This window comes from Staurois parvus, unplaced genomic scaffold (genome assembly GCF_062004578.1).
Source record: "Staurois parvus isolate SC_StPar_1 unplaced genomic scaffold, SC_StPar_1.0 ptg000719l, whole genome shotgun sequence".
Classification (NCBI taxonomy): Eukaryota; Metazoa; Chordata; class Amphibia; order Anura; family Ranidae; genus Staurois; species Staurois parvus.
The window spans coordinates 8,469,190-8,493,661 of NW_028318515.1; the positions used below are offsets into that span (position 1 = coordinate 8,469,190).

Here is a 24,472-nt window from a genome sequence, read left to right on the forward strand (position 1 = left end):
CTGTGCTTCATTAAGTCCAGGGTCAACGCAGCCGTCTACCAGGAGATTTTGGAGTACTTCATGCTTCCTTCCTGACTTCATTTTTCAGCAGGACTTGGCACCTGCCCACACTGCCAAAAGCACCAAAACCTGGTTCAATGACCGTGGGATTACTGTGCTTGATTGGCCAGAAAACTCGCCTGAACTGAACCCCATAGAGAATCTATGGGGCATTGCCAAGAGAAAGATGAGAGACATTAGACCAAACAATGCAGAAGAGCTGAAGGCCGCTATTGAAGCATCCTGGTCTTCCATAACACCTCAGCAGTGTCACAGGCTGATAGCTTCCATGCCACACCGCATTGAGGCAGTAATTGCTGCAAAAGGGGCCCAAACCAAGTACTAAATACATATGCATGCTTATACTTTTCAGAGGTTCGATATTGTTCTATGTACAATCCTTGTTTTATTGATTGCATGTAATATTCTCATTTTCTGAGATTGTGGATTTGGGGTTTTCATGAGCTGTAAGCCATAATCATCACAATTATGACAAATCACGGCTTGAACCATCTTGCTTTGCATGTAATAAGTGTATCTCATATATTAGTTTCACCTTTTAAGTTGCATTACTAAAATAAATTAACTTTTGCATGATATTCTAATTTTTCGAGTTTCACCTGTATGTATGTATAATGCTAGTCACTGAAAAGAACCACCCAATGTAAACAATAAAGAAAATATATATGAATTTTTATGTCAACATTGTACTTAAAAAAAAAAAACTGTGAACTAGGAAGTAAAAGAGTCTTTAATGACATTATTTTAATCAATAAAGTGTATGTAAAACTCAATATTAAACGTCTGTTATGTAATCCTATCAGTACCAGGATTTGTGCTGTCCTTTTAAGACTGAGCAAAACTCACCTGAGACAGGCCTTGTATGAAAAGAGAAGGTGCTTGGCCAGCTCATTACTGTTCCCCTTTAAGCCCTGTTTCACACCGAATCTGACTTCAAGTTGCAGGATTTCAAAGCCGCAGGTCAGTGTGATTTCAGGTGCGACTTGCCTGACATCTGTGCGACTTCATTCACAGATGTTTATACAAATCACACCTGAAATTGCAAAAAAATAGTGCAGGAGCCTATTTTCAAACCAGTGCGGTACCAAAAAGTTGAAATCGCACCAATCTGAACACTTGCTGACAATAGGGTGTGACTTGTCATATGATCTTGAACTGTCAAATTGCATGACACATCGCACCGATGTGAACCAGGGCCCCCGGGCAATAGGAAATCATGGGGCACCTGTGTCGTCGCCCACACTGAAACCACACCCAAAAAAGCCAATGAAAGGTACCAGGGGCATCTCATGGGGCCCCTTACTGACCCCGGGCCCTCGGGCAGTGCCCGAGTGGTTAAATGGTCAGTCCGCCCCTGCGTGATAGTGAATGCTACCTTTGTGTGCTCTTGCTTGACCCAGCTGATATATTCTCTGAGTATACTCTGTAAAACCTGGCTTTTTCTGAGCCTTCTCTTCCTCGCTGCTGAATCGGTACCATTTGAATGCTGATTTACATGTGCATGACTCGGCTTGTTCTGATTCTGCTCTTTCCTCGCTGGTGATTCGGTACCTTTTGAACTGTGATCTATACGTTTATTACCCAGCTTGTTCTGTTCCTACACTTTGCTCTCTGCTGAATTTGGTACTATTTGAATTGTGATCTGCACACAGTTACATAGTTAGTCTGGCTGAAAAAAGACAAAAGTCCATCCAGTTCACCCATTAAAAAAAAAGTTATAATCCTATACCCACAGTTTATCCAGAGGAAGACCAAAAAACCCAGCAAAGCATGGTCCAATTTGCTCCTGCAGGGGGAAAAAATCCTTCCTGATCCCCCGAGAAGAAATCGGATATTCCCTGGATCAACTTTACTTATAAATGTTAGTATCCAGTTATATTCTGTGTTTCCAAGAAACAATCTAGGCCTTTTTAAAGCAATCCACTGAGCTGGCCAGAACCAACTCTTGAGGGAGTCTATTCCACGTTTTCACAGCTCTTACTGAGAAGAAACCTTTCCATGTTTAGACATTAAATTTCTTTTCCTCCAGATGTAAAGAGTGCCCCCTTGTCCTCTGTGATGACCTCAGGGTGAATAACTCTACACCGAGCTCACTATATCAACCACTGATGTATGTATACATGTTGATCATATCCCCCTTAATCTTCTCTTCTCAAGAGAGAATAAATTCAGTTCCTCTAATCTTTCCTCATAGCTAAGCTCCTCCATGCCACATGTGTGACCCGGCTTGCCTAGACTATGCTTTTGCTTGATCCGTCTGTGTTACCAGACTCACCATTACAACTCAGCTGTCCCATCCTACCTCTGCTATGCACCAGTCTCTTGCTGTTCCACCTACATCTGTAGCAGTGCACCACAAGTACCAGCCAGCCTGCTCTTCCCACAGTCCTGCTCATGGTATGTGATCTTATTTACTGAAGTTTTGACACAATCAGCACACCTAAACTGTATAGCCTGCTACTTGACTCTTGGCCTTACAAAGCCCTATTAAAGGGTAACTCCAATTTTAAGAAAAAAAAATTGCAAATAAAAAAAAATATATAGTATATGTAATTGCTACACAAGTCATTACATTTCCTTTTCAATTTGCAGCATGGTAATTTTATGTAAAATGCAATGCAATAAGGCAACCTGGAGGCATTCTGTATACAGATGGTGTATAAAATGCCCCTCAGAAATGTAATTTCCTGCTTGTTTGATTGGCTCACTGATTTTTCCGGAAGTCTGCACGAAGATACAAGTCAGATTTCAGGCATCCCCAGCAAAAAAATGTCATTGTTGGTGAGATACTCCCAAATCACATCTAAAGGGATGCAGGCCCTGCAGCGTTCCTCATTGGAACCCTGCAAGTGCAGCAGCTGATTGATAATTATGAAACCCCTCCCAATCTTCTTAACTCATGGACACAGACAAACAAGCAGCTATTTCTTCAGAATAACAAAAGGTAGTAATCTGCAACAGTTTGTTAAAATCCTTGCAATGTACATAGATCACACCAAGGGGAATGTTTGTTTTTTTTCAATAAAAATGTTACTTTTTAAACACACTATCAAAATAGTTTTTTATCTGTACAATACAATAAATACTAAAAAAATTCCTGATGATCTTGTCAGAAAGCCTAAGGTATCCTGTGTCCTGCACTGGTTATTCTGCAGAATACCTTTCTCCATGGTATGGAGATGAAGAGAGGGAGAGTGTTCTGTAATTCTACCACGCTTCCTTTTCTAGGGTGACCACACTGACCTTTCAAAGATACAATATAATCAATGCATGTTGTCACTCTAGGACAGAAATGGTATTACTGGAAAAATTACCAGTTGAAAATACAGGAACAAGACCTGAAAAAAAAAGAAAATTAGTGCACCCACTACATCTAAGGATTAATACGTTGTAAAACATTTTTGTTTTATAGTTTAAATACACTTTAAGGTGATTGGGTAAGCTACCAAATCACTGGGATAAGAGGTAGCAACCTACCTATCCTGACTGGGTTGCATGAGTATCAATCAAGGACATTTTTATGGACAGATATGTAAAATAGCAGTGGATCTATATGCTTGTGGCCTTTTTGCTATGAGGATGCAAGCCTATATGTCTTTTGAGCTGGACTCAAATGTGGGGATATCTGTTTTATTTAATTAAACTAAATGTATAAAATATTAGAAATGGTGGAAGTAAATAAAAGGCTAAGTTCACATTTGGAACATGTTGCGTGTTTCATCCATATTTAGCATGGGACATGTAACATGCTCCAGCTTCTGCCTCCTCTCCCCGCGATCCCCCTCCCCCCACCAGGGGTGGGGGGTTTCTTCCTGCACTGGCTATAACAATTTAAAAACAATACCCACACAGTCACATCATTCATTCACAGAGTTCTGTGAATGAATGAACTACAACTACCATCGGCCATTGGGGTCAATGTAGTTCTCAATAAACTCTGAGGGTGCTGCCGAGTGCTCTTGTAGTTCATTTCTGTCCTAGAGTGACAACATGCACTGACTATATTGTATCTTTGAAAGGTCAGAGTGGTCACCCTAGAAAAGGCAGCGTGGTAGAATTACAGAACACTCTCCCTCTCTTCATCTCCATACCATGGAGAAAGGTATTCTGCAGGATAACCATTGCAGGACAGTGGATCTATATGCTTGTGGCCTTTTTGCTATGAGGATGCAAGCCTATATGTCTTTTGAGCTGGACTCAAATGTGGGGATATCTGTTTTATTTAATTAAACTAAATGTATAAAATATTAGAAATGGTGGATCGGAAATAAAAGGCTAAGTTCACATTTGGAACATGTTACGTGTTTCATCCATATTTAGCAAGGGACATGTAACAAGCTCCAGCTTCTGCCTCCTCTCCCCGCGATACCCCTCCCCCCACCGGGGGTGGGGGATTCCTTCCTGCACTGGCTATAACAATTTAAAAACAATGCCCACACAGTCACATCATTCATTCACAGAGTTCTGTGAATGAATGAACTACAGCTACCATCGGCCATTGGGGTCAATGTAGTTCTCAATAAACTCTGAGGGTGCTGCTGAGTGCTCTTGTAGTTCATTGATTCTTCCTGCAATTCAGTAACTGTCTGCCCATACATGATAGGGGCAGACAGTGTACTGAGAGCCCGCAGGAGCCTTGAATTGCATCCGTGATCTGCTGATCACTGGTGCAATGCTTTACAGGCTTCATACATGAACCATGAACATTTCTTTACCAGCATAAATATGTGAATCTATTTTTTTTTATTAAAGGTGAACTTATTCTTTAAAATTTGGTCAATGTGAACATGCCAAATCACATTTTCATTATTGGCTCACCTCTAATGGTCATAAAACCACCTTGTGATTCCTAATATCTTTATTTTTTATGGTATAGCATATAATATTCCATTACATTTTGAAAATATCATAATACTAAGTGTGCAATTGAAATAAAAGTTTCACATGTTTGATAGTCTTTATAATGTGTATCTATCTCTGTGTCACCTTACCATTGCAAGTGGTATAACAGCCACGATGTCTCTCTCACTGACATATACTTTGGATACTCCAAGTTCTGAAACAGTCTGCCCAGGGTATTCGACTTGCCAGGTAATTATTTGGACTCCTGATGGGTCTGTTGCGCTGCCAATCCTGAAGTCTATCTGGAAAATTTCATAAAAGTTTTCTCCTATGCTGTAAAAAAGCAAGAATAATACCATTGCTCAATTGCTTAATTTTCTAATTGAATCAATATACTTTCAGAAACATACGAGAAGACGAACACAGACTAAAATTACATTTCTTTGTACATTAGGTTATAAGAAGCACAGCTGCTAAATTCACAAAGTTCTGTAAATACTTCAATTACACCCACATCAAACATCTGTCAGAAAGGAATTTCCCAGACAGCCTCATGATGCCAATATTAAGAGTAATATGCGCAACTACAAAAATACCGCAGATGAAACTGCTTTTTTTTTAGTATAGACATTTATGTACTGAACTATAAACACCCCAAGGAAAACAGAAAGAGCAGGCCAATGTGTGGTAAATGTCAGGCTAAAATTGACCTTATTTATCAGATTCTGGAATTCTGAAATTGACGATTCAAAACTGTTCTTTTGCAATATAGACCTTATATCTCTTTGAAGTTAAACTAGCAGATATTATTTAATCAAGTGGAAGCTAAAATGGCATTGAGGTCTATAGCAAGCAGTCAGGTTCTTTAACACAAGAACACATAGAATCTAACTAGTTTCTCTGGGCAACAGCTCCACCTTTGCCCCAATTTTCATAAATGAGTATTGCTGTCATTCATGGGAGCTATGGTATAGGATTTCTGAAAAAAGATGGTGTGACAATTCAACTTTTATATGCTGCTCCAAAAAAATAAATGAACACTTTTTAATCAGAGTATAGCATAAACTCAGTTAAACTCCTTGGATATTGATTAGTCAGTTAAGTAGCAGAGGGGGTTGTTAATCAGTTTCAGCTGCTTTGGGGTTAATGAAATTAACAACAGGTCCACTAGATGGGCAACAATGAGACGACCCCCAAAACAGGAATCATTTTACAGGTGGAGGCCAATGACATTTCTTCCCTACTCATCTTTTCTGACTGTTTTTCACTAGTTTTGCATTTGGCTACGGTCAGTGTCACTACTGGTAGTATGCGGTGATACCTGGACCCTACAGAGGTTGCACAGGGAGTCCAGCTCCTCCAGGATGGCACATCAATATGTACCATTGCCAGGAGTTTTCCTGTGTCTACCAGCATAGTCTCAAGAGCATGGAGGAGATTCCAGGAGACAGGCAGTTAATCTAGGAGAACTGGACAGGGCCGTAGAAGGTCCTTAACCTATCAGCAGGACTGCTCCTTTCTGCAAGGACAAACAGGATGAGCACTGCCAGAGACCTACAAAATGACTTCCAGCAGGCCAGTCGTGTGAATGTCTCTGACCAAACAATCAGAAACAGACTTTGTGAGGGTGGTCTGAGGGCCCAACATCCTCTAGTGGGCCCTGTGCTCACTGCCTTGCACCATAGAGCTCGATTGGCATTTGACATTGAACACCAGAATTGTCAGGTCCACCACTGGTGCCCTGTGCTTTTCAGAGATGAGAGCAGGTTCACTCTGAGCACATGTGACAGACGTGAAAGGGTGGAGACAAGCCATGGAGAATGGTATGCTGCCTGTAACATTGTTCAGCATGACCGTTTTGATGGTAGGTCAGTAATGGTCTGGGGAGGCATATTCATGGAGGGACGCACAGACCTCTACAGGCTAGACAATGGCACCCTGACTGCCATTAGGTATCAGGATGAAATCCTTGGACCCACTGTCAGACCTTATGCTGGTGCAGTGGGTCTTGGGTTCCTCTTGGTGCATGACAATGCCTGACCTCATGTGGCTAGAGTATGCAGGCAGTTCCTGGAGGATGAAGGAAGTGATACCATTGAATGGCCCCCATGCTTGTCTAACCTAAATCCAATAGAATAACTCTGGGATATCATGTATCGGTCCATCCGACGCCGCCAGATTGCACCTCAGACTGTCCAGGAGCTCAGCGATGCCCTGGTCTAGATCTGGGAGGAAATACCGCAGGACATTATCCATCGTCTCATTAACACCAAGCCCTGACATTGTCAGTCATGCATATAAACATATGGGGGCCATACAAATTACTAAGTACCATTTTGAGTTACTGCATTGAAATTTCAGCAAAATGAACTAGCCTGCTGTATCATTTTTTCAATTTGATTTTCAGGGTGTCTTTGAATTCAGTCTTCTGTAGGTTGATCATTTTAATTTTTATCAAACGATGGGGCATCCTTACGTTCCTAGCACATTACCCAGTCCATATCAGTATAGATATCCAGTATGATATTTTTCCCCATTGAGATCTGATGTGTTTTCAAAGTGTTCCTTTCATTTTTTTGAGCAGTGTATAATATAATGACACTTCAATAATTTTCTTGCAAACTAATATTATCCTGGCAAATATTTCAAACCCTTTTTTTTTCAGAAAAAAACTCAAATTTGTGCCTGTTTTAAAGGGAAACAAAGAAGCTCAAGGCAACTATACATCCAACAGTAATCCTGCAATTGTGAGATGCTTGATTTTAATGGTTAAAATAATCTTGCACAAGAAACACATTTTTTTGGACATCCAGCTGGCGAGTGTTAATTGTTGAGAAGCAACTGATGCTATTGGTGGCATGATCTGAGAAATCTTTCAGCATGGCTATTTAGGCACAGAATGAAAGAAGTAAAATGCAAGTTCCATTAATTAGATCACGGACCCCTCTCTCTGAAAATTGCCACATAAAAGTAGTTGGGAAAATGTACAGTTAGGAAAAAGTTAGATGCTTTTTGGTTAGATACCTTCCCCTCACAGTACCTAGGCAGAGGGTGATGTCACACTCTTTTCAGTGACATCATGGGAATGACAAGGATCCAAAATCTCTCAAGAAGGCATTCTTGCACTGGGCCAGAATCCAGGAGTGTTTTCTGATATGATTTGGCACACTCATTTACTAAAAGTGATGCGTGCAAAATCTGGTGCAATTAGATTCTACGTTTTATTGTCAAAGCTAAAGGAATGTGTAAACCTTCACCTTATAAAACAACATATTCAGTTTAAAATATAAATGAAAGGCAAAACATTATGTATAGATATAAAATAATGATTACATACTCTCTGTTCTCAGATGCATAGAGAGGGGAAAGTGGAGTAACAGCAGCACACTTATGTTCCCAGTGAATGGCTGTGCTGGGAGGGTGTGTCAGAGCAAGTCTGATCATTGGATTAGCTCCCAGCTCAGAAAACTGACCACGCTGTGCTCCCATGCCAAGTGTGGTCAATGTTTAATAGGAAAGCAGAGGGGCTAGCAGGGACAACAGAGATTTTACACAAAGGAAGCAATACAAAGAGAACAGGGCACTTTTTCATACAAGTACATTGTGCAGCAGGCACATACAGTATCAGGAATATGAAATTTTGGGTTTACATATTCTTTACCTCCTTCCTGCCCAGCCTATTGTACAATGATGCCCTAGCAGGAACCCTTTTAACCTGGGAGGAAGTCATATGATGTCCTCCTAGGATCGCACCTCGCATGTGCCCCATGGGCCGTGCTCCAAGCGTGATCTGTCCACGGGACACGGCCAAGTGGTGGCAAGTGGTTAATTTAACAAGCTGATGTTAGAAGTTGATTGGCTACCATGCACAGCTGCATCAGATTCTGAGTGCTCCAGTTTTATCAAATCTCCCCCATTGCTCCTCAGCATTCTTGCCAAAGGATAGTGACATAATGAAAGACAATGGTTAGGTAAGTGTTTATTCTTTTTTACCTTACAGGTACATTTTTCCCACTACTGGTATGCAATGATTTTTACTGGAAAGGGGGGCTTGATCTAATAGCAGGCCTTGCATTTTACTGCAGTTACTCGAACCTTGTCACTTACCTTTAAAATGCTATTGATAGGATACAGATTCTGAACATTGATTTGAATCACATATTCTATAGATGAACATAAGTTATTTAACAAAAACCTTAGTGCCATTGAAACTGAACAAGACATGGTATTATACCTAAAACCTACTGATCACACTAATGTACCATGAGCTCTTGATATACTATTATTATTTCAAGAGTTAATCTAGGGTAAAACTGTTGATAAAGACTGTTGTAGAGGCAGTGGACTGTAAAATACAAGTTTAACACCCTATCTGCTGTATGCCGCGTTTGCCATAAGTCAAATAATAGGGAATTCTAAAGTGATTTCACTGTGGACATAATGGTGGATAGATCCAGTAATTGACAGTTACCAAGATTTGGCCTTAGTTCAGCAGATACAAATTAGCTAGAGTAAATCACTTGTCATGTCATTGTTTATCACTCTCCTGCTTGCTCTGGAGAAACGAAATTTGGAGAGATGCACAAAAACCAATTGACACCCCCTGAACTTGTGATGGAAATCATCACAGGTCTGCCAAAGAATGAATAATATGTTTTCAAGAAATAGAGGTATCCTTTATAAACAATAATAGTAGACACTGGTTATGCATATAGCCCTCACTGTTTAAGTATTCTATTACATATGAGCCACATGGCTTGTAGAAAGGACAAAGAGTACTGCAACATAACATACAAGAGATGGTATGAAAATTAAGCAGTCATAACAAGAGAGTTAAAGAAGACATGGACTGTGGAAACTTTGCCAAAGAAGATACAAATAAATGTGAACATGATGGCTTGTAAAATAGAGGACAGTGTTAAGGAGTGCTACAATAAAACTTCTAAGAGGAAAAGAATGGGAAAATAAGAAATAGTAATAATCAGAGGTGGACTGACCATTCGAACACTCGGGCACTGGCCAAGGGCCCGGGCTCAGTAGGGGGCCCCATGAAATGCTCCTGGTACCTTTTATAGGCTTTTTTGGGTGTGCTTTGAGTGTGGGCAAAGACACAGGGGCCCCATGATCCCTTATTGCCCGGGGGCCCAATGAGTTGTCAGTCTGCCCCTGGTAATAGTAACAGAACAGTGGTTACATCACTAAATAACACTCCAAATCTCTTGACCCTAGCAGTCAGAGACACGGTGCTTTAGATCCTACACTGGAGCCACAAGAGTTCTTGGGCATAGAATGTGCAGACATTTTGCAGGAGGAACTCAAGAAAAAAGTTATTTTTTTCTGTGTAATGCTTAGGTACAATTAACATTTTCTAGGTCTTCACCATAATCGTCACTTTTAAAAAAAAAATTGAGGTCCCTTTTAAAAGGCATTTTCACTTTTGAAGACAAATTTGAGCCCCCCCCCCCCCCCACTATATCTTTGTTATGTATTCCCTTTGAAAGAGTATATCTAAAAACCTAGAACTTTCCCCTATTCTGAACAATTTCAGAGGGTCAAAGTGGGGACAGAGTCAGTTTCTCTGATTAACATATAAATAATCCAAGCCTTTATTTATGTACCTTTTACATTATATTTTCTTAGGTCAGATGGAGGGATTTACTAAAACTGGAGCACACAGAATTTGGTGCAGCTGTACATAGTAAGCAACCTTCTTCTAAGCTTTATTGTTAAAGCTTAGCTTAACAACCTGAAGTTAGGTGCTAATTGGTTACTATGCACAGCTGAACCAGATTCTGTGTGCTCCAGTTTTAATAAATCCTCCCACAGTATTGAAATCTAGTTTACAACTGATAATTAGATCTTCCAGCACAGTGCAGACTTTTTCCAAACTCATCATAAATTACTTCACTGGGGATTGGCAAATCTTGAAAATCAGTTATGCCCATTTTCAAAGCTAATAGGCAAGGGATTGTCAAACAGGTGTGGGGAGCTGGATATTGGCATATAAGATTTATACAAATGCAAAAAGAAAATAAAAATACAGAAACCTTTATAATGTGACTTCAAAAATGTTATTGGAAAAATACTAAGGACCCTTTCACACAGGCATTATCTGTTCAGTCATGGTTTTGTTTTTTGTTTTTTTGTTTTTAAACAGAATCAGTCTATATCAGTTTTTATACATTTTCAGTTCAGTTTATGTCAGTTTACTTCAGTTTTCACATCTGTTTAGTTCAGTTTGCATCGGTTTCTATCAGTTCAGTTCAGTTTAAATCAGTCTACATCCTTTTTAGATCCATTTTTCTAAGCTGTTGAAGAGACAAATCAGAGGTGACAAAAGTATAAACAAAAAATATTCTTGCCTAATAACAGGCATAAACAGAATGGATGTAAACGGATGGTATCCATTTATATTCATTCTATTTCAGTGGATCTGGACATACCCTTGTCCATTTAAAAAAATAGACTGGAATGAACATGTATGTAAATGGATGATAAGTGGATGATCATCCGTTCACATTTGTTGGTCCATAGAAATAAATTGCTGTCCATTTTTTATCTGTCAACGCATGGATAAAAAATGAACAGACTGTCTCACCGTGTAAATACTTTAAATACTTTACCTAATACGTTACCTAATACTTTAAATTCTGTGCTTGGAAGATGTATTAACTTATGTGTGGTATTATGGAACTGTATAATTCTTTTGGACAAATTCACATATTATGCATGTGTGATAGATTTGCTTTTTACTTTTACATTATTAGAACCAAATCAGATTAATTACAACTTTAAAAAAGACCTTTTTAGGTAGTTTTTTATGTGACACCTGATTTTATTCAGCAGTTTGGGCCTAAATTGACCAAACCCTCATCAACATACAAACTGTGATCTGGTACAACAGTCTATTAGAATAGATTTTATGCATCTTATTTTACAGTACCACACAGAATTGTCATCAAGGTTTAATAAAATGTCAAAAGAAAGTGCACAAAACACTTCAAAACCCAACATTCCCTTAACCCTCTTCCTTCCCAGTATCCCAAATTGTTGGCCAAAAAATGAATAATATAGTTTCAGGTATGTGTTTGGTAGGAAATGGCTAGCATTGGAACAGTACACAAAGACTTGAACAGGTGGAAAATAGAAAGATCTCTGCAGTGTGGGCCTCTTTAAAGTATCTGCAGCTAACAGCACTGTTGTGGTCTTAAGCCTTAGCTGCAGTGTATCAGTCATGAAATATTTACCAGCCATTCGGGTACTACATGAATGAAGAAAAATATAACTATGCACCGAAGAGCTTAGTGGGACTAATGAGGCAATACAGCAGAAAAAGGCACAGACTCATCTCTACTTTATTTGAGTGCTACTAATGTACCCTTTTGCTAGTCCTCCTCAAGGATACATAATGTCCTGCTAAAGTGCCCCTTTCTTCCTCCTCTACTAAAGAGTGCATATAGCCTTTTTTTATTTGTCTTTTATTTGTCCTTTGTGCTGAAACATCTCCTATATTGTTTCCCAGTTTATACAGTTGGTTCCTAGCCCTTTTTCTACTCTTATACCACAAGGGCACTTGCTAATGTGCCCTTTTCTTCAACCACCTCAAGGGTGGATACCAGCCAAATATTTTGGACCCACCAATGTGCCCTTTTACGCCTCCTCAAGGATGTGTATCAGTCATTTTTCGGGTCGTGCTAAAGTATTCCTTTTCCCCTCTCCAAAGAAGGTTGGAGTGCTGGCAATGAAGAAGAGAAGGGTTGGGTGACTGGCTAAGAGGATAAGGAACAAATTAGAGTAGTAGAAGAAGGAGGTTTGGTGTGCTAGTGGTGCAGAGGATGGTTGGGGTGCTGGTACAGAGGTGGAGGAATGTTAGGGGCAGGCAAGAAGGAAGAGGAGAATTGGGGTACTGGCTGTGAGGAGATGGAAAACCTCAGAGATCTACTGCCACCATCCAAGAGGTGACCAAAATTCTACAACTCTAAGGCGGCAGTGCAAAGAAACTCTCTGACGCAGTGGAGGCATAGCTGCAGGGTGAAGGGCAGGCAGCAACAATTGGAGGAGAAAATTGTGCTGGTGGTTAGATGGTGTAGGAATGTTGGCATGCTGATAGTGAGGAAGACCTACTCTGAGGATGATGTGCAAAGAAACCTTTTGCTGCAATTCATGATGGTAGCTGGATCACTTGCACTATAGACATAGCTGTAGAGGGAAAACTAGACACTTGTTACTGATGCAGGCAAAGCTACTCTCTACAGAATATCACTTCAATACTCACTGGAGACTTCAATAACTCTATCAATGTCAACAACCCGGCCACATCCCAACTCCTCCACTTAACCTCTTCTTTTGCACTCACACAGTGCACAGAGTCCTCCACCCACACCAATGGGAATACCCTGGACCTCGTTTTCTCCCATCTCTGCACCCTCCACAACCTCACAAACACCCCTTTCCCTCTCTCTGACCACAACCTCATTATGTTCTCCATCTCCCCATCCTATAACGCCTCCCCCCCCAAACGTCAAACCATCACCAGCTGTAACCTCTGCAACCTGAAACCGGCCCCTCTCCACTCTGCAGCTGACCGTCTGTACGACAGTATCCTTCCACTGTCATGCCCTGACCTAGACAATACTGTGTATAACGACTCGCTGTCAGCTGCCTTAGACTCCTTAGCACCCCTAACCACATGTAGCATTAGACCCCGACCGCTTCAACTCTGGCAGAACGACCACGCTAAAACTCTTAAACGACGCAGTTGTGCGCTGGAGCGATTATGGCGTAAAACCAGATCCCCTCGAGCTTTCTCCCTCTACAAATCTGCCTTCCTCACCTACTCCTCCTCCCCCCACGCTGCCAAACAAGTCTACTTCGTAACCCTCATCAAAACCCTCTCCACCTGTCCTAGCCGGCTCTTCTCCGCTTTCAACTACCTACTCTTTCTCCCCCCACCCCCACCCAGTACCTCACTCACAGCCCACGAGATTGCCAATCACTTCCAAAATAAGATCGATGCAATCCATAAGGACATCGTCAATGCTCAACCTACCTCCCCACCTAGCCTCCCTCCCACCATAACCCCACCAACTCTTCCCTCCTCTTACCTCGCAACCGCCCTACCCCCCACCACACCTAACGTCCCGCATATTATAACCTCCCCAACACTCCACTCCTTCAGCCTTGCTACCACTGAGGAGGTCACTAAGGTCTTCTCAGAAGCCCGCCTCTTGCCCCCTTGACCCTGTCCCCACACAACTCCTCCGGTCACCCTCCTCCTCCATCCTACGCTCCCTCACCCACATCTTCAATCTCTTCCTCTCTACTGGCGCATTCCCCTCCCCCCTAAAGCACGCGCACATCACCCCCATACTCAAAAAACCCTCCCTGGATCCCACCAACCTGAACAACCTTAGACCCATCTCCCTGCTGCCATTTACTTCCAAGCTCCTTGAGCGCTTAGTCTACAATTGCCTAAGCGCCCACCTCACTGACAACAACCTCCTTGATCCACTACAGTCTGGCTTCCGTCCCCTACACTCCACCTGCTAACCGCCAAAGCGAATGGCCACTACTCAGTCCTCTTACTCCTCGACCTCTCCGCGGCCTTCGACACAGTTGACCACCCCCTCCTCTTTAATAAACTATACTCCCTTGGCATCAGAGACTCCGCTCTCTCCTGGCTCTCCTCCTATCTATCCCAACGCTCCTTCAGCGTTACCTATAATGCTACCACCTCCCCCTCTCTCCCCCTCTCTGTTGGGGTCCCCCAAGGCTCTGCCCCTTCTCTTCTCCATCTACACCTCCTCCCTCGGCAAACTGATACACCCCCACGGCTTCAACTATCACCTCTATGCCGATGACACGCAAATTTATCTCTCCACCCCTCGCCTCACCCCTTCAGTCTCCGCCCGTATCACCCACCTACTGAACAACATATCAGACTGGATGTCGCTCCATTTCCTCAAATTGAACCTTTCCAAAACCGAGCTCCTTATTTTTCCCCCCAGCCCGTGTCCCCTCCCACCCTCTCCATGATGACCAGCAACGCCACCATCAGTCCCACCCCACAAGCCAAAGTCCTAGGTGTCACTCTAGACTCAAACCTGTCCTTCCAACCCCATGTCCAATCGTTGGCAAACTCAGGCAGGCTCCACCTCCGCAACATCTTCAAAATACGTTCGTTCCTAACCCCAGACACTACTAAACAACTCGTTCACTCTCTTATTATCTCACGTCTGGACTTCTGCAACTCCCTTCTCACCGGCCTACCTCATCGCAGACTATCCCCGCTTCAGTCTATCCTGAACTCAGCGGCCAGACTCATCCACCTTACCAACCTCTCCGCTTCTGCCACTCCCCTCTGTCATTCCCTCCACTGGCTCCCAATTGCCCAACGCATTAAATTCAAACTACTAACACAGACATACAAAGCCATTCATAATGCTGCCCCAAACTACCTCACCGACCTGATACCCAAATACCACCCTACCCGTAATCTTCACTCCTCACAAGACCTCCTACTTTCTAGCTCCCTGGTCTCCACCTCCCACGCCCGACTGCAAGACTTCTCCAGGACTTCACCCATCCTCTGGAACTCACTACTCCAATCCATCAGACTGTCACCTACCCTTCTCACCTTTAGGCACACCCTGAAAACCCATCTCTTCAGGGAAGCCTACCCCGCCCTCACCTAACAGCCGATCTCCTCCACTCCTCCTACCACTCCATCCCCCACAGCCACTTCCTCCTGTACCATGATCCCCTCCCTCCTAGATTGTAAGCTCGAAAGAGCAGGGCCCTCGAACCCCTCGTGTATTGTTTTGTTACTGTATTGTCTCATGTTCTGTCCCCCTCTATAATGTACAGCGCTGAGCAAACCTTTTAGCGCTGTATAAATACTGTATAATAATAATAATAATATCACCACATACATTGTGCAGTACAGTTAGGTGCATCAAACACCACATTTTTTTGCAGTATTTTGTATTTACAGATGTTGTGTTTTAATATATCTTTTTATTATTTAGTTTTTTTCATTTTTTGGCAGTCCCTGTTCTGTTGAAGCAGGCAATATCAGGGACATCAATGCAACCTGGTGTGATGGATTTAGAGACTATGCAAGACTCTTCCCTCATGTTTATAAGTGACTCTATCTGCCATTTGGTTTAAGCATTCTTTTGCTTAATATCTCTGGACATAAACATTTCCATGCTTTTTTTGATGATGATGGTGGAATTATTTGGCTGTGCTATTGTATTCTGCCAGCAGGGAGCCTTCCCAACCAGCAGAATACAATGATCAGTGTTGCTGGCTATAGCACTTTCCCATCAATATCTGCAAAGTGTGGACTGTAAGGCCCCTTTCACATGGGTGGACCACCTGTACGTTTTCCAGTGGTACCCGATGGGACCATCCATTGTTCTCTATGGGGAGGCAGATGTAAGTGAACATGTGTGTGTTTAAACCCTCTGACATCCGATCCGCTAAATACAGACAGATGGGAGATCCATTCCTCATCTGTCCATTGGATCGGATTGCATGACAGTCAAATGTAAACGGACAGGCGGTCCATTTACATCAAACCGCCCCAAAGAGAACAGCGGGCTTTGTCTGTGTCTGCTCTGCTTGTGTTATCCACCTGCTCAGTTGGGATCAGCGGACAGGTCTCCTGCTGAGCAGGCGAATCTGCTTGGTGGAGACCACATATGTGAAAGGTGGCCTAACTCTAAACTATCTGAGCTTCCAACTTAAGACAGACTTATAGAAATTAATATGTTGAGAACAGAAGTTCCTGGAGGTCGCCACTCCTTCCCTAAAGTATTTGGTAACATACCAAAAGTCCAACATTGCTCAAGGCAGCTAAAGTCTCCTAGGGGTCTATTTAATAATATTTTCACACAAGATTCACATACATTTCACACAGGATTCACACACTTTTCCAATTAAATCCAATAAGAAAAATATGTGAATCTTGGCTAAAAACATTTATGAATAGACCCCCAAGTGTGTGTCTGTACAAAATGCAACAAAGCAAAAATGAAAGACACTTTTTTAACTAAAAAAACAGAAAGAAGCACATGGACAGAACAATATACAGAACATTCCAACATTTCATTGTAATGCTTTTCTTGTTAGTTACTACAAAAAATCCAATATTTGAGTGATGGCTATGTTTGTTTTCTGCCAAACTGTTTTGAGGATCTGTAGAACCCCTTACCTGTTAACTGTGCATGCAGGTCAACAGTAGACAAATAAACATTAGTTAAATACTTTAGAACTGTTCATTTTACTGATACTTACCTTCCAGGATCTAGCAGGGTTCCTTGGTGAGTTTCTTCTAGATAAGAAGTGCAGGGGGAAATTTGTTTTTATATTTATACACTATAAAGATTTTGGAAAACTGTCAACAGTTTCAGCACTATCAAAAATCAAGCTGGCAAACAGGGCAAAAAGAAAATATTACTGTTGAAGTGACATTTTCTAGCTGCTGATTGACTATCACACTCTTCTGAATGGACATCACACAATTTTAAATATATATGGGCTAAAAGGGCTAGATTTGTCAGTGAATCTTTTATAAATACTGTATATCCCATAGTTTTCAAAATATTCAAAACTAAAACATCTTAACAATACTTTACAGTTTAGAAGGAATACTCTGTAAACAATGAATAAAACATACTAACACTGACATGGCAACAGGGGTAACACAAATATAGTAATTATTGAGCCATTGGTTTTGGGCATGGAAGTAGCTCTGAACCTCATGAAGATATGTGAATATCATCATTCTTAAATTAACTTATCATCATCATCGTGTTATTTAGCTAGACAATTCTTTCATATAAGTTTGTTTTTTTTGAGGAGCCAGCATTATAGTTTTCCACAATCTTCAGTCTTCTCAGTGAGGAAAAAGTGCCAAAATATTAAGAGATCAGAAAACATGTTGTTTTGTGATAATCTGAAACATGGATTTCTGCAAACAATACAAAGACAGTAGGTTGTAAAACCTGTCCAAACCGTTGTTATACAAAGCCCTGGTAAATAGGCTTAGGTCGACCCAATATTCAAGAATGGCAACGTAGGTTTACAATATTAATCCCTATTTCATCATTTAAGTTTTGTGGGTTTGCAGAAACAAAAAGAAGGCTGCCTACAGAAAATTATTTTTCTAATTACCTCACATTGAGCTTTAGAAAAAAAGTGGAAAATGATGAAATCTGAGTGCTATTCTTTGAAATTTGATCTGAGAAATAGTGTGGGCACTGCAAGGAAGTAAAATTACCCACTTTTATGTGGTAAGCTGAAAATTATATGTTACAATCTCACTGTCATTGTATAGCTAATACCCAAAGCGATTCATTATTAGCTAAAACACAGGTGACATTTTCTTCAGCTTTTACTTTTTTAATAATCCAGTGCTTTTAAGTCTAGATGGCTGATTTTATAAATAGATACAGCTGAACAACACAAAAGCCAACAACAACTATATTTATTAAAGCATAAATGGAGTCTAGCTGTTGATCTGAAAATGTTATTGTTTTCATCTTGCTACAAGATCTGAGCATTAAAATGGGGATGATCAGGGCCAATCCCCTCAGCCTATATGAATCATTCCATTCCATACCTCTTCACTCTATTATAATACACTTTGTGCCTGTAACCTTGGTTTACCTTCTTAGTTCACCTTAGTTATGCACGGGCAAACAGACCATCAAATAATCCTACTTTCTCCCATCTTGTGGCATAAATCATTACTTACAAGGCTCAGCATGCACTGCCCATTTTCAGCTTCTGAGTGAGAGGTAACAATGGTATTCCTAATGGTATGTAGTACACAGTGGATCTTGTTGTAGCAAAGTATTGACAGTGGAAATTCTTTCAGGATCTACACTCTATAGACAACTTTGGAGAAATGGGCCAGTCTAAACATGTCTTTTTGAATCAGAGCTATATAGGTGTCCTTTTTTGAAACTTAGATCAGTGGTGATCCTAAGGATTGTTGCTGATCTCAGGTCATTAGTGGTTTAGGAAACAGAGGTGATCAGCGGAGAACATGTTCTCCCCTGATCACCTCAGCACACAGACGGCCAGTGCATGAAGGAGCGATGTCAGGCCTTCACTGGCAATCTGTGTTCTCCCTCCAAATTCTCCAGCCCAGAGGTAGAGAATTGGGGGGAACCGCAAACGAAGCAGCAGTAATTTACCACTGCTTAGTAAACTGTGTTTGACTGATCTCTTACTGTAATCTCACGAGATTGCAGTAAAATCAGTTATTTTCTAGCGTTCAAAGCATTTGTAGATCGCTTCTCTCCTCATTCGGAGAAGTGATCTACACTGCTTCATAAAAAGGCATTCAGAGGAGAACTCTCTCGTCTGACAATGCCAGAGAACCGAACAGTGGTCATTTACCATACCAGGACACCATAGTGAGGGTCTGTGCACTTTGGACTAACTGAAGAGAACAATGATTCATGGGGCTTGGTGTGGTAGACAGTTCAAGGCATTGAACTGTTTGCAGAGTTAGGCCAATTAATGGATGGGATTTGACCTTGAGAGCGATCAGGTCCTCTTTCCCCAGCCAGGAACTACCCAACAGTGGAGCTGGTGAGAATGAATGTCCAATTTGTTATTGGTAAATTTCTGAGTGCACCAGTCCAACAGCCTATTTAGATTAATAGCCTTGGGAATTTAACGGGATCAGGAAACCCTATGCCATCTCTGTGTTTTGGGAGCATCCTATCAACAATTTTAGCTCATTTGGAACAACTGCTTGCCTAGGGAACTTCTGCATGCACATGAATATTATAAAAAGCAATCAACATACTTTGGGAAAAATATAGTAGAGAGTTTAAGAAAATGAGTCCTAGCAATTTTCAGCTGGAGGTAATGATGCAGTGGGTATAAACTGTAAATCCTATGTGAGGCAACTGTCGGACAGTTAGCTATAATGGCAAAACATATTCCTCCATAAGACATCCCTAAGGTAAGATAGAGGCAACAGCAGGCAACTCTGAAATAACTACTTACCTTTTATTATTCCTCTGGGATTCCAAATTGAAAACAAGGTGTGTCTCACAGAGCATTCACTATAAACAGGTCACAGGCAGCTGCTAATAAAGTAGCAATATAGGTGTAATACAGTAATAAGGTGTATTATATCATCCAAAACAGATAGGTTATGGGAAATCATTTTATTAAAGGTTTTTAATGAAAAGAATAGCCAAAGCTGATATGCTGCCATTAATTCCCACAGAGTATGAATAATAACACATCGTCCAATAACAGAAGCATTACTGAAAACTCCTAATTAGAATATAGAAAGGAACAGAGAACACTTTCTAAAATATAAAATTTCAGATCTAAAAGCTGAATTTTAAGCAGAAACATTTAATATCGTCTACAGCCTATGGTATATTTATCTGCCACTAGTAAAACTACAGAAAGACTCAAAAGAATATTGAAACGTTTTACAGAGAGTTCCAAAATTCTCTGATAGATAAAGCATCTACAGTGAATATAATAATATACTGAATTGTTTACAGTTTGTAGTCACAAAAGAACTGTTTAAAAGCTTACTTGGGTGAGTTTAAAGGACAAGCAAATTTAAAGGATAAGCCTTGCTCCTCTGGATCTCTGCTTGTATCTTTCCATCTGCTACCCAGTCTGACTCTGCAGACTATTTGCCTGTTGCCCAGCCTGACACTGCCTGCTACTTAGCTTGACTCTGTAGACTGTCTGCTGCCCAGCATGATTCTGCACACTCTCCCTCTGCTGCCCAGCCTGACTCTGCAGACTCTCCAGCCAGATGACTGGTCTGCTACTTATGATACTTATGAGTCTCCATTTTTGTCACATGCCTGGTATCGGTTGCTTTTCTGACCTAAAAATTTTCCGGTAGCCATCATGATCTGTTTGCAGCCTATTGTTCCTGTTATGCTGAAGCCTTGTGGTCCAGATACTGCTTTTGAAATCATAGCTGCATTTGCAATTATTACTGTTCCCTGTGAACCTAACCGCCATGTTGGCCCTGTTTGTTATACATTTTACCTGCTGCCCATTGTACTCCTTCCTTTTTCCTGGCCTTGTTTTATCTGATTTCCTCTTATTGACTGTTTGAATATAGCTTGTGTGGGAACCAGCCACAAACTGTAGAGGATTAAGGACTCAGTCACTTGTTTAAATCTACTTTTTAAGGGTTTTTCTTGCCTACTTTTATTAAAACAAAGCTCAAGTTCAATACAAGGGTTACCCACACAAGAGTGGTTCAGCATTCCACTTGCATCAAAAAAAATGCACATTCAGTCTATTAGCTTTGACATGTGGCCCCACTGCTCTGGCCTCTCACTTTAGGTCCTATGTCTATATCCTCTGAACTGTCTTCCCACACAGGATTTGGGCATACACCTAGCAGTTTCCTGTTGCACTAGCTCCAACCTATCTTGCAGGTGGAGCCCTCCTCTGCCCACTGGGGTGGAGCCCTGAACACTAGTCACCTCTCTAACAAAAGTCCTGTACACACTTGCACAATTAATGCTCCGATCGTTCACAAAATGTTGACCAGGATTGAAGGCTTAATTCCTGCCAAGTCTCTACAAAACCTTCAGGCTCTAGTTTTTTTTGTATGACCCAAGCACCCTGGAGACCCTCAACCTGCCTGGATAAGAACCCCGGATGACACAAAACCCTTTTAACATTGTGGCAGGACATATCCCTTTCACCCTTATATATAGTTAGGTAGTTAGTTTGCTGCACCTAGCTTCGACCTAGATACAGAAGCAGTACCTCAATCTGAATCATTTCAACTTAAAAATATATTTTAAGTTATTTTGGCTGAAACACTTGAGTTTTTTTATCAAAAGGTTTCTGCTTCCACCAGTCCTGAACTGACTGGTGGAAGCAGCAACCACAACAGATGTAAAATCTATTGGAAAAAAAAACATTTTTGCAAGTGTATTTTTCACAGTACTACATTGTTTAATTATACACAAAAAAGTAAAATTCTAAAAGTTTAATTATACACAAAAAAGTAAAATCCTAAAAGTTTAATTATACACAAAATATGGACTTCATGTATGTGTTTGGCAGAAATTGGTCAGCATCAAGACAGTACAGGAGCACTTAATACGCCGCAAATATAAAGAGACAAGACAGGTTAGAGAGAAAAAGGCTACAGCAGGCACAGACATGGGAATTAAAGTAGTCTCTCTCTCTATATATATATATACTGTATGTGTGTATATATATATATATATATATATATATATATATATATATATATCATCTTATCCATTGGGGAGCATAGTGAAACAGCTAGCCCCCCTACCTCCGTTTGACCATGATGTTGACAATTAAGTGAAGAGCTAATTGAAAGTGCTGGTCTTGATACCAGGTGCTTGCCCAATACAAGCATTGTCACATTTGCAAAGGAAAGAGGCATGTTACAGCATAAGGGCAGAAGCAAGTGAGCTTAGTCTAAGCTCCACACTATGAAAATATGTAGGGGGAGGTAGCATGTCAGCATTTGTTTTCTTTCCCAGTAAGTCACATGGAAGTGACTTTTGACAACAATAAAAAAGCTCACAAACCACCTTTGTAGAAGTTCTAACTTTCACACAAACCAATTAATATGGCCAAATCATATACAGATGTTCAGCAGTGATGCCAAGTGATTCTATGTTTTGGTGTTGTTGACCATATGTCTGCATCTGTTTCAACATCAGTTTAATAGCCTTTAGCCTCAAGGGTAAATAGTGGCCTGTGCACAGGTTAATCATCAAAAGAACATCTAAAATGACACTGAGGACCATTGGCCCACTTTTGAAAACTTTACAATGTAAATCTGAAAGAGTTTATATCCTTATTCTTTGTACTACTACTGTATATTTTCGAAGGGGGGGGGCACTTAAACAATGTGGTCATCGTTAAGAGAATCAATAAAAAGCTATGTGTGACATCACTGCTGTAATAAGGATGTACAATGCTTTCTTACTTGGACAGTTATATGACTTCTTTTTAGGGTGATTACATCATAGGGAGTAGGATGTCCCATCACAAATCCCATGAAACATTAAGGGTCCCTTCAGACCTGCATGTTTAATTTCATTGAATTCAAGACGTTCTGCATATACGAGAGTTCTTCAAACAGTTTCTGCACTTTTGGAAGTGCACTAATCTGTTTGACAAGCCAGTTGACGTTGCAGTTTAGTATAAGAGTTGTCACATTGTTTTTGAAATTCTTAATAAATAGAGTTAAAAAAGGGTGGAAACTTTTTGAAGACCCTTCGTATGTTCTCAGGAACAGAGCAGCCAGTTGTCAGCGCTCTTTCCCTCCCCCTGAGACTGGTCCATAACATCAAGAACAGCCATAACACATTCTGCCAAACCTGTAAATTAAAGGATTTGTGTATCTCATGTATCAAAGCCACATGAAATGGAAAAAATACTTTATTTTATTTTGCCATTGATACATGTCCAGCATGTCAGTGCCCAAATTCCTATGCCTCTTTTTTGACAATAGTTAAATACTAAGGCCCACAAAAGGAAAAAAACTGAATATCAAGATTTACCTCCTATAGACTTTGGTAGGATTCTGGGAAACAAAACTGGCCATTAATTGAGCCCAGGCAGGTTAACTTACCCCTAGTGTAGATCTTGTTGTTCTGAGTGTGTTGCTATTAATTAAGTCTAGCTAACCTTTTAAGATGTTTGTATTATGGCTTCACCTGCTTATGCTTTGACTTTAAACCACTTCTGTGAGGACACTGAGCTGTTATTGATTTCCTTTTTGTTGAGAATGATAGTCATCAACTAAGCTGCAACTTGCTGCAATAAAGCTAACAAGGAACAAAAATTGCTGGTGCTCAAAGAGATATCTTCAATCAGCTTCCAGGTTTTGTTCTAATACTATACATGTAAAGTTCTATCCTCAGTGTTCACAAACATCAAACACAAGTAGAGTCCCTTTAAATTTATAATACACCACGTGCAATTTATGTTTGAAATAAAGTCCCAAAAAAGTCATTTTTGTATTCCAAATAATAAAATTATAAAAAGTCAACCAAAGTGCTTGTGAAAACAAAATATCCAAATAATCTTGTGCTGGAATGCGAGCAAATCAATCCAGCCAGTGTGCTTCCTTTTTAATTATATGGTCCATGCAGGAAGAGGTATAGCGACCTGGGTGGCTGAATATCTGTAGTCTCATGGTTCTGTGGTGTCAGATGTATGTGGGTCCCGTGAGATGTCCATGAGATCCTGGGAAAGATATCTGGGAGGGTCTGGAGAAGGAAGGAGCATGGAATGGTGGTATAACAAGCGCCTTCTGACCTTCCTGCGATATATAGGGGTCATATTACAGGGTAAGGAGTTTGGTAATCTTTTCTGGTTGTGGTGGCTGGATTAGTTTGCCCACATCCTGGCACAAGAGAATTTTTTGCTTTCACAAGCACTTTTGCGGACTTTGTTTATCATTTTTTTATTTGGAATACGAAAATGAATTTTTTGGGGACTATTTCAAACAAAAATAGCACATGATATATTGTAGATTTAAAGGGACATTACCTATGTT

General features: G+C 40.7%; 1 protein-coding gene across 1 annotated transcript in view; it reads right to left on the minus strand.

Moving 5' to 3' along the window:
• The window catches only part of LOC149445552 (transmembrane protein 132D-like), a 1,204,219-nt gene that overhangs the window by 333,135 nt on the left and 846,612 nt on the right, over positions 1 to 24,472 (minus strand). The window contains exon 4 of the mRNA XM_089653723.1: positions 5,052 to 5,235. Coding sequence (XP_089509849.1) covers positions 5,052 to 5,235 — 184 coding nt within the window. The remainder of the gene's footprint in view (positions 1 to 5,051; positions 5,236 to 24,472) is intronic.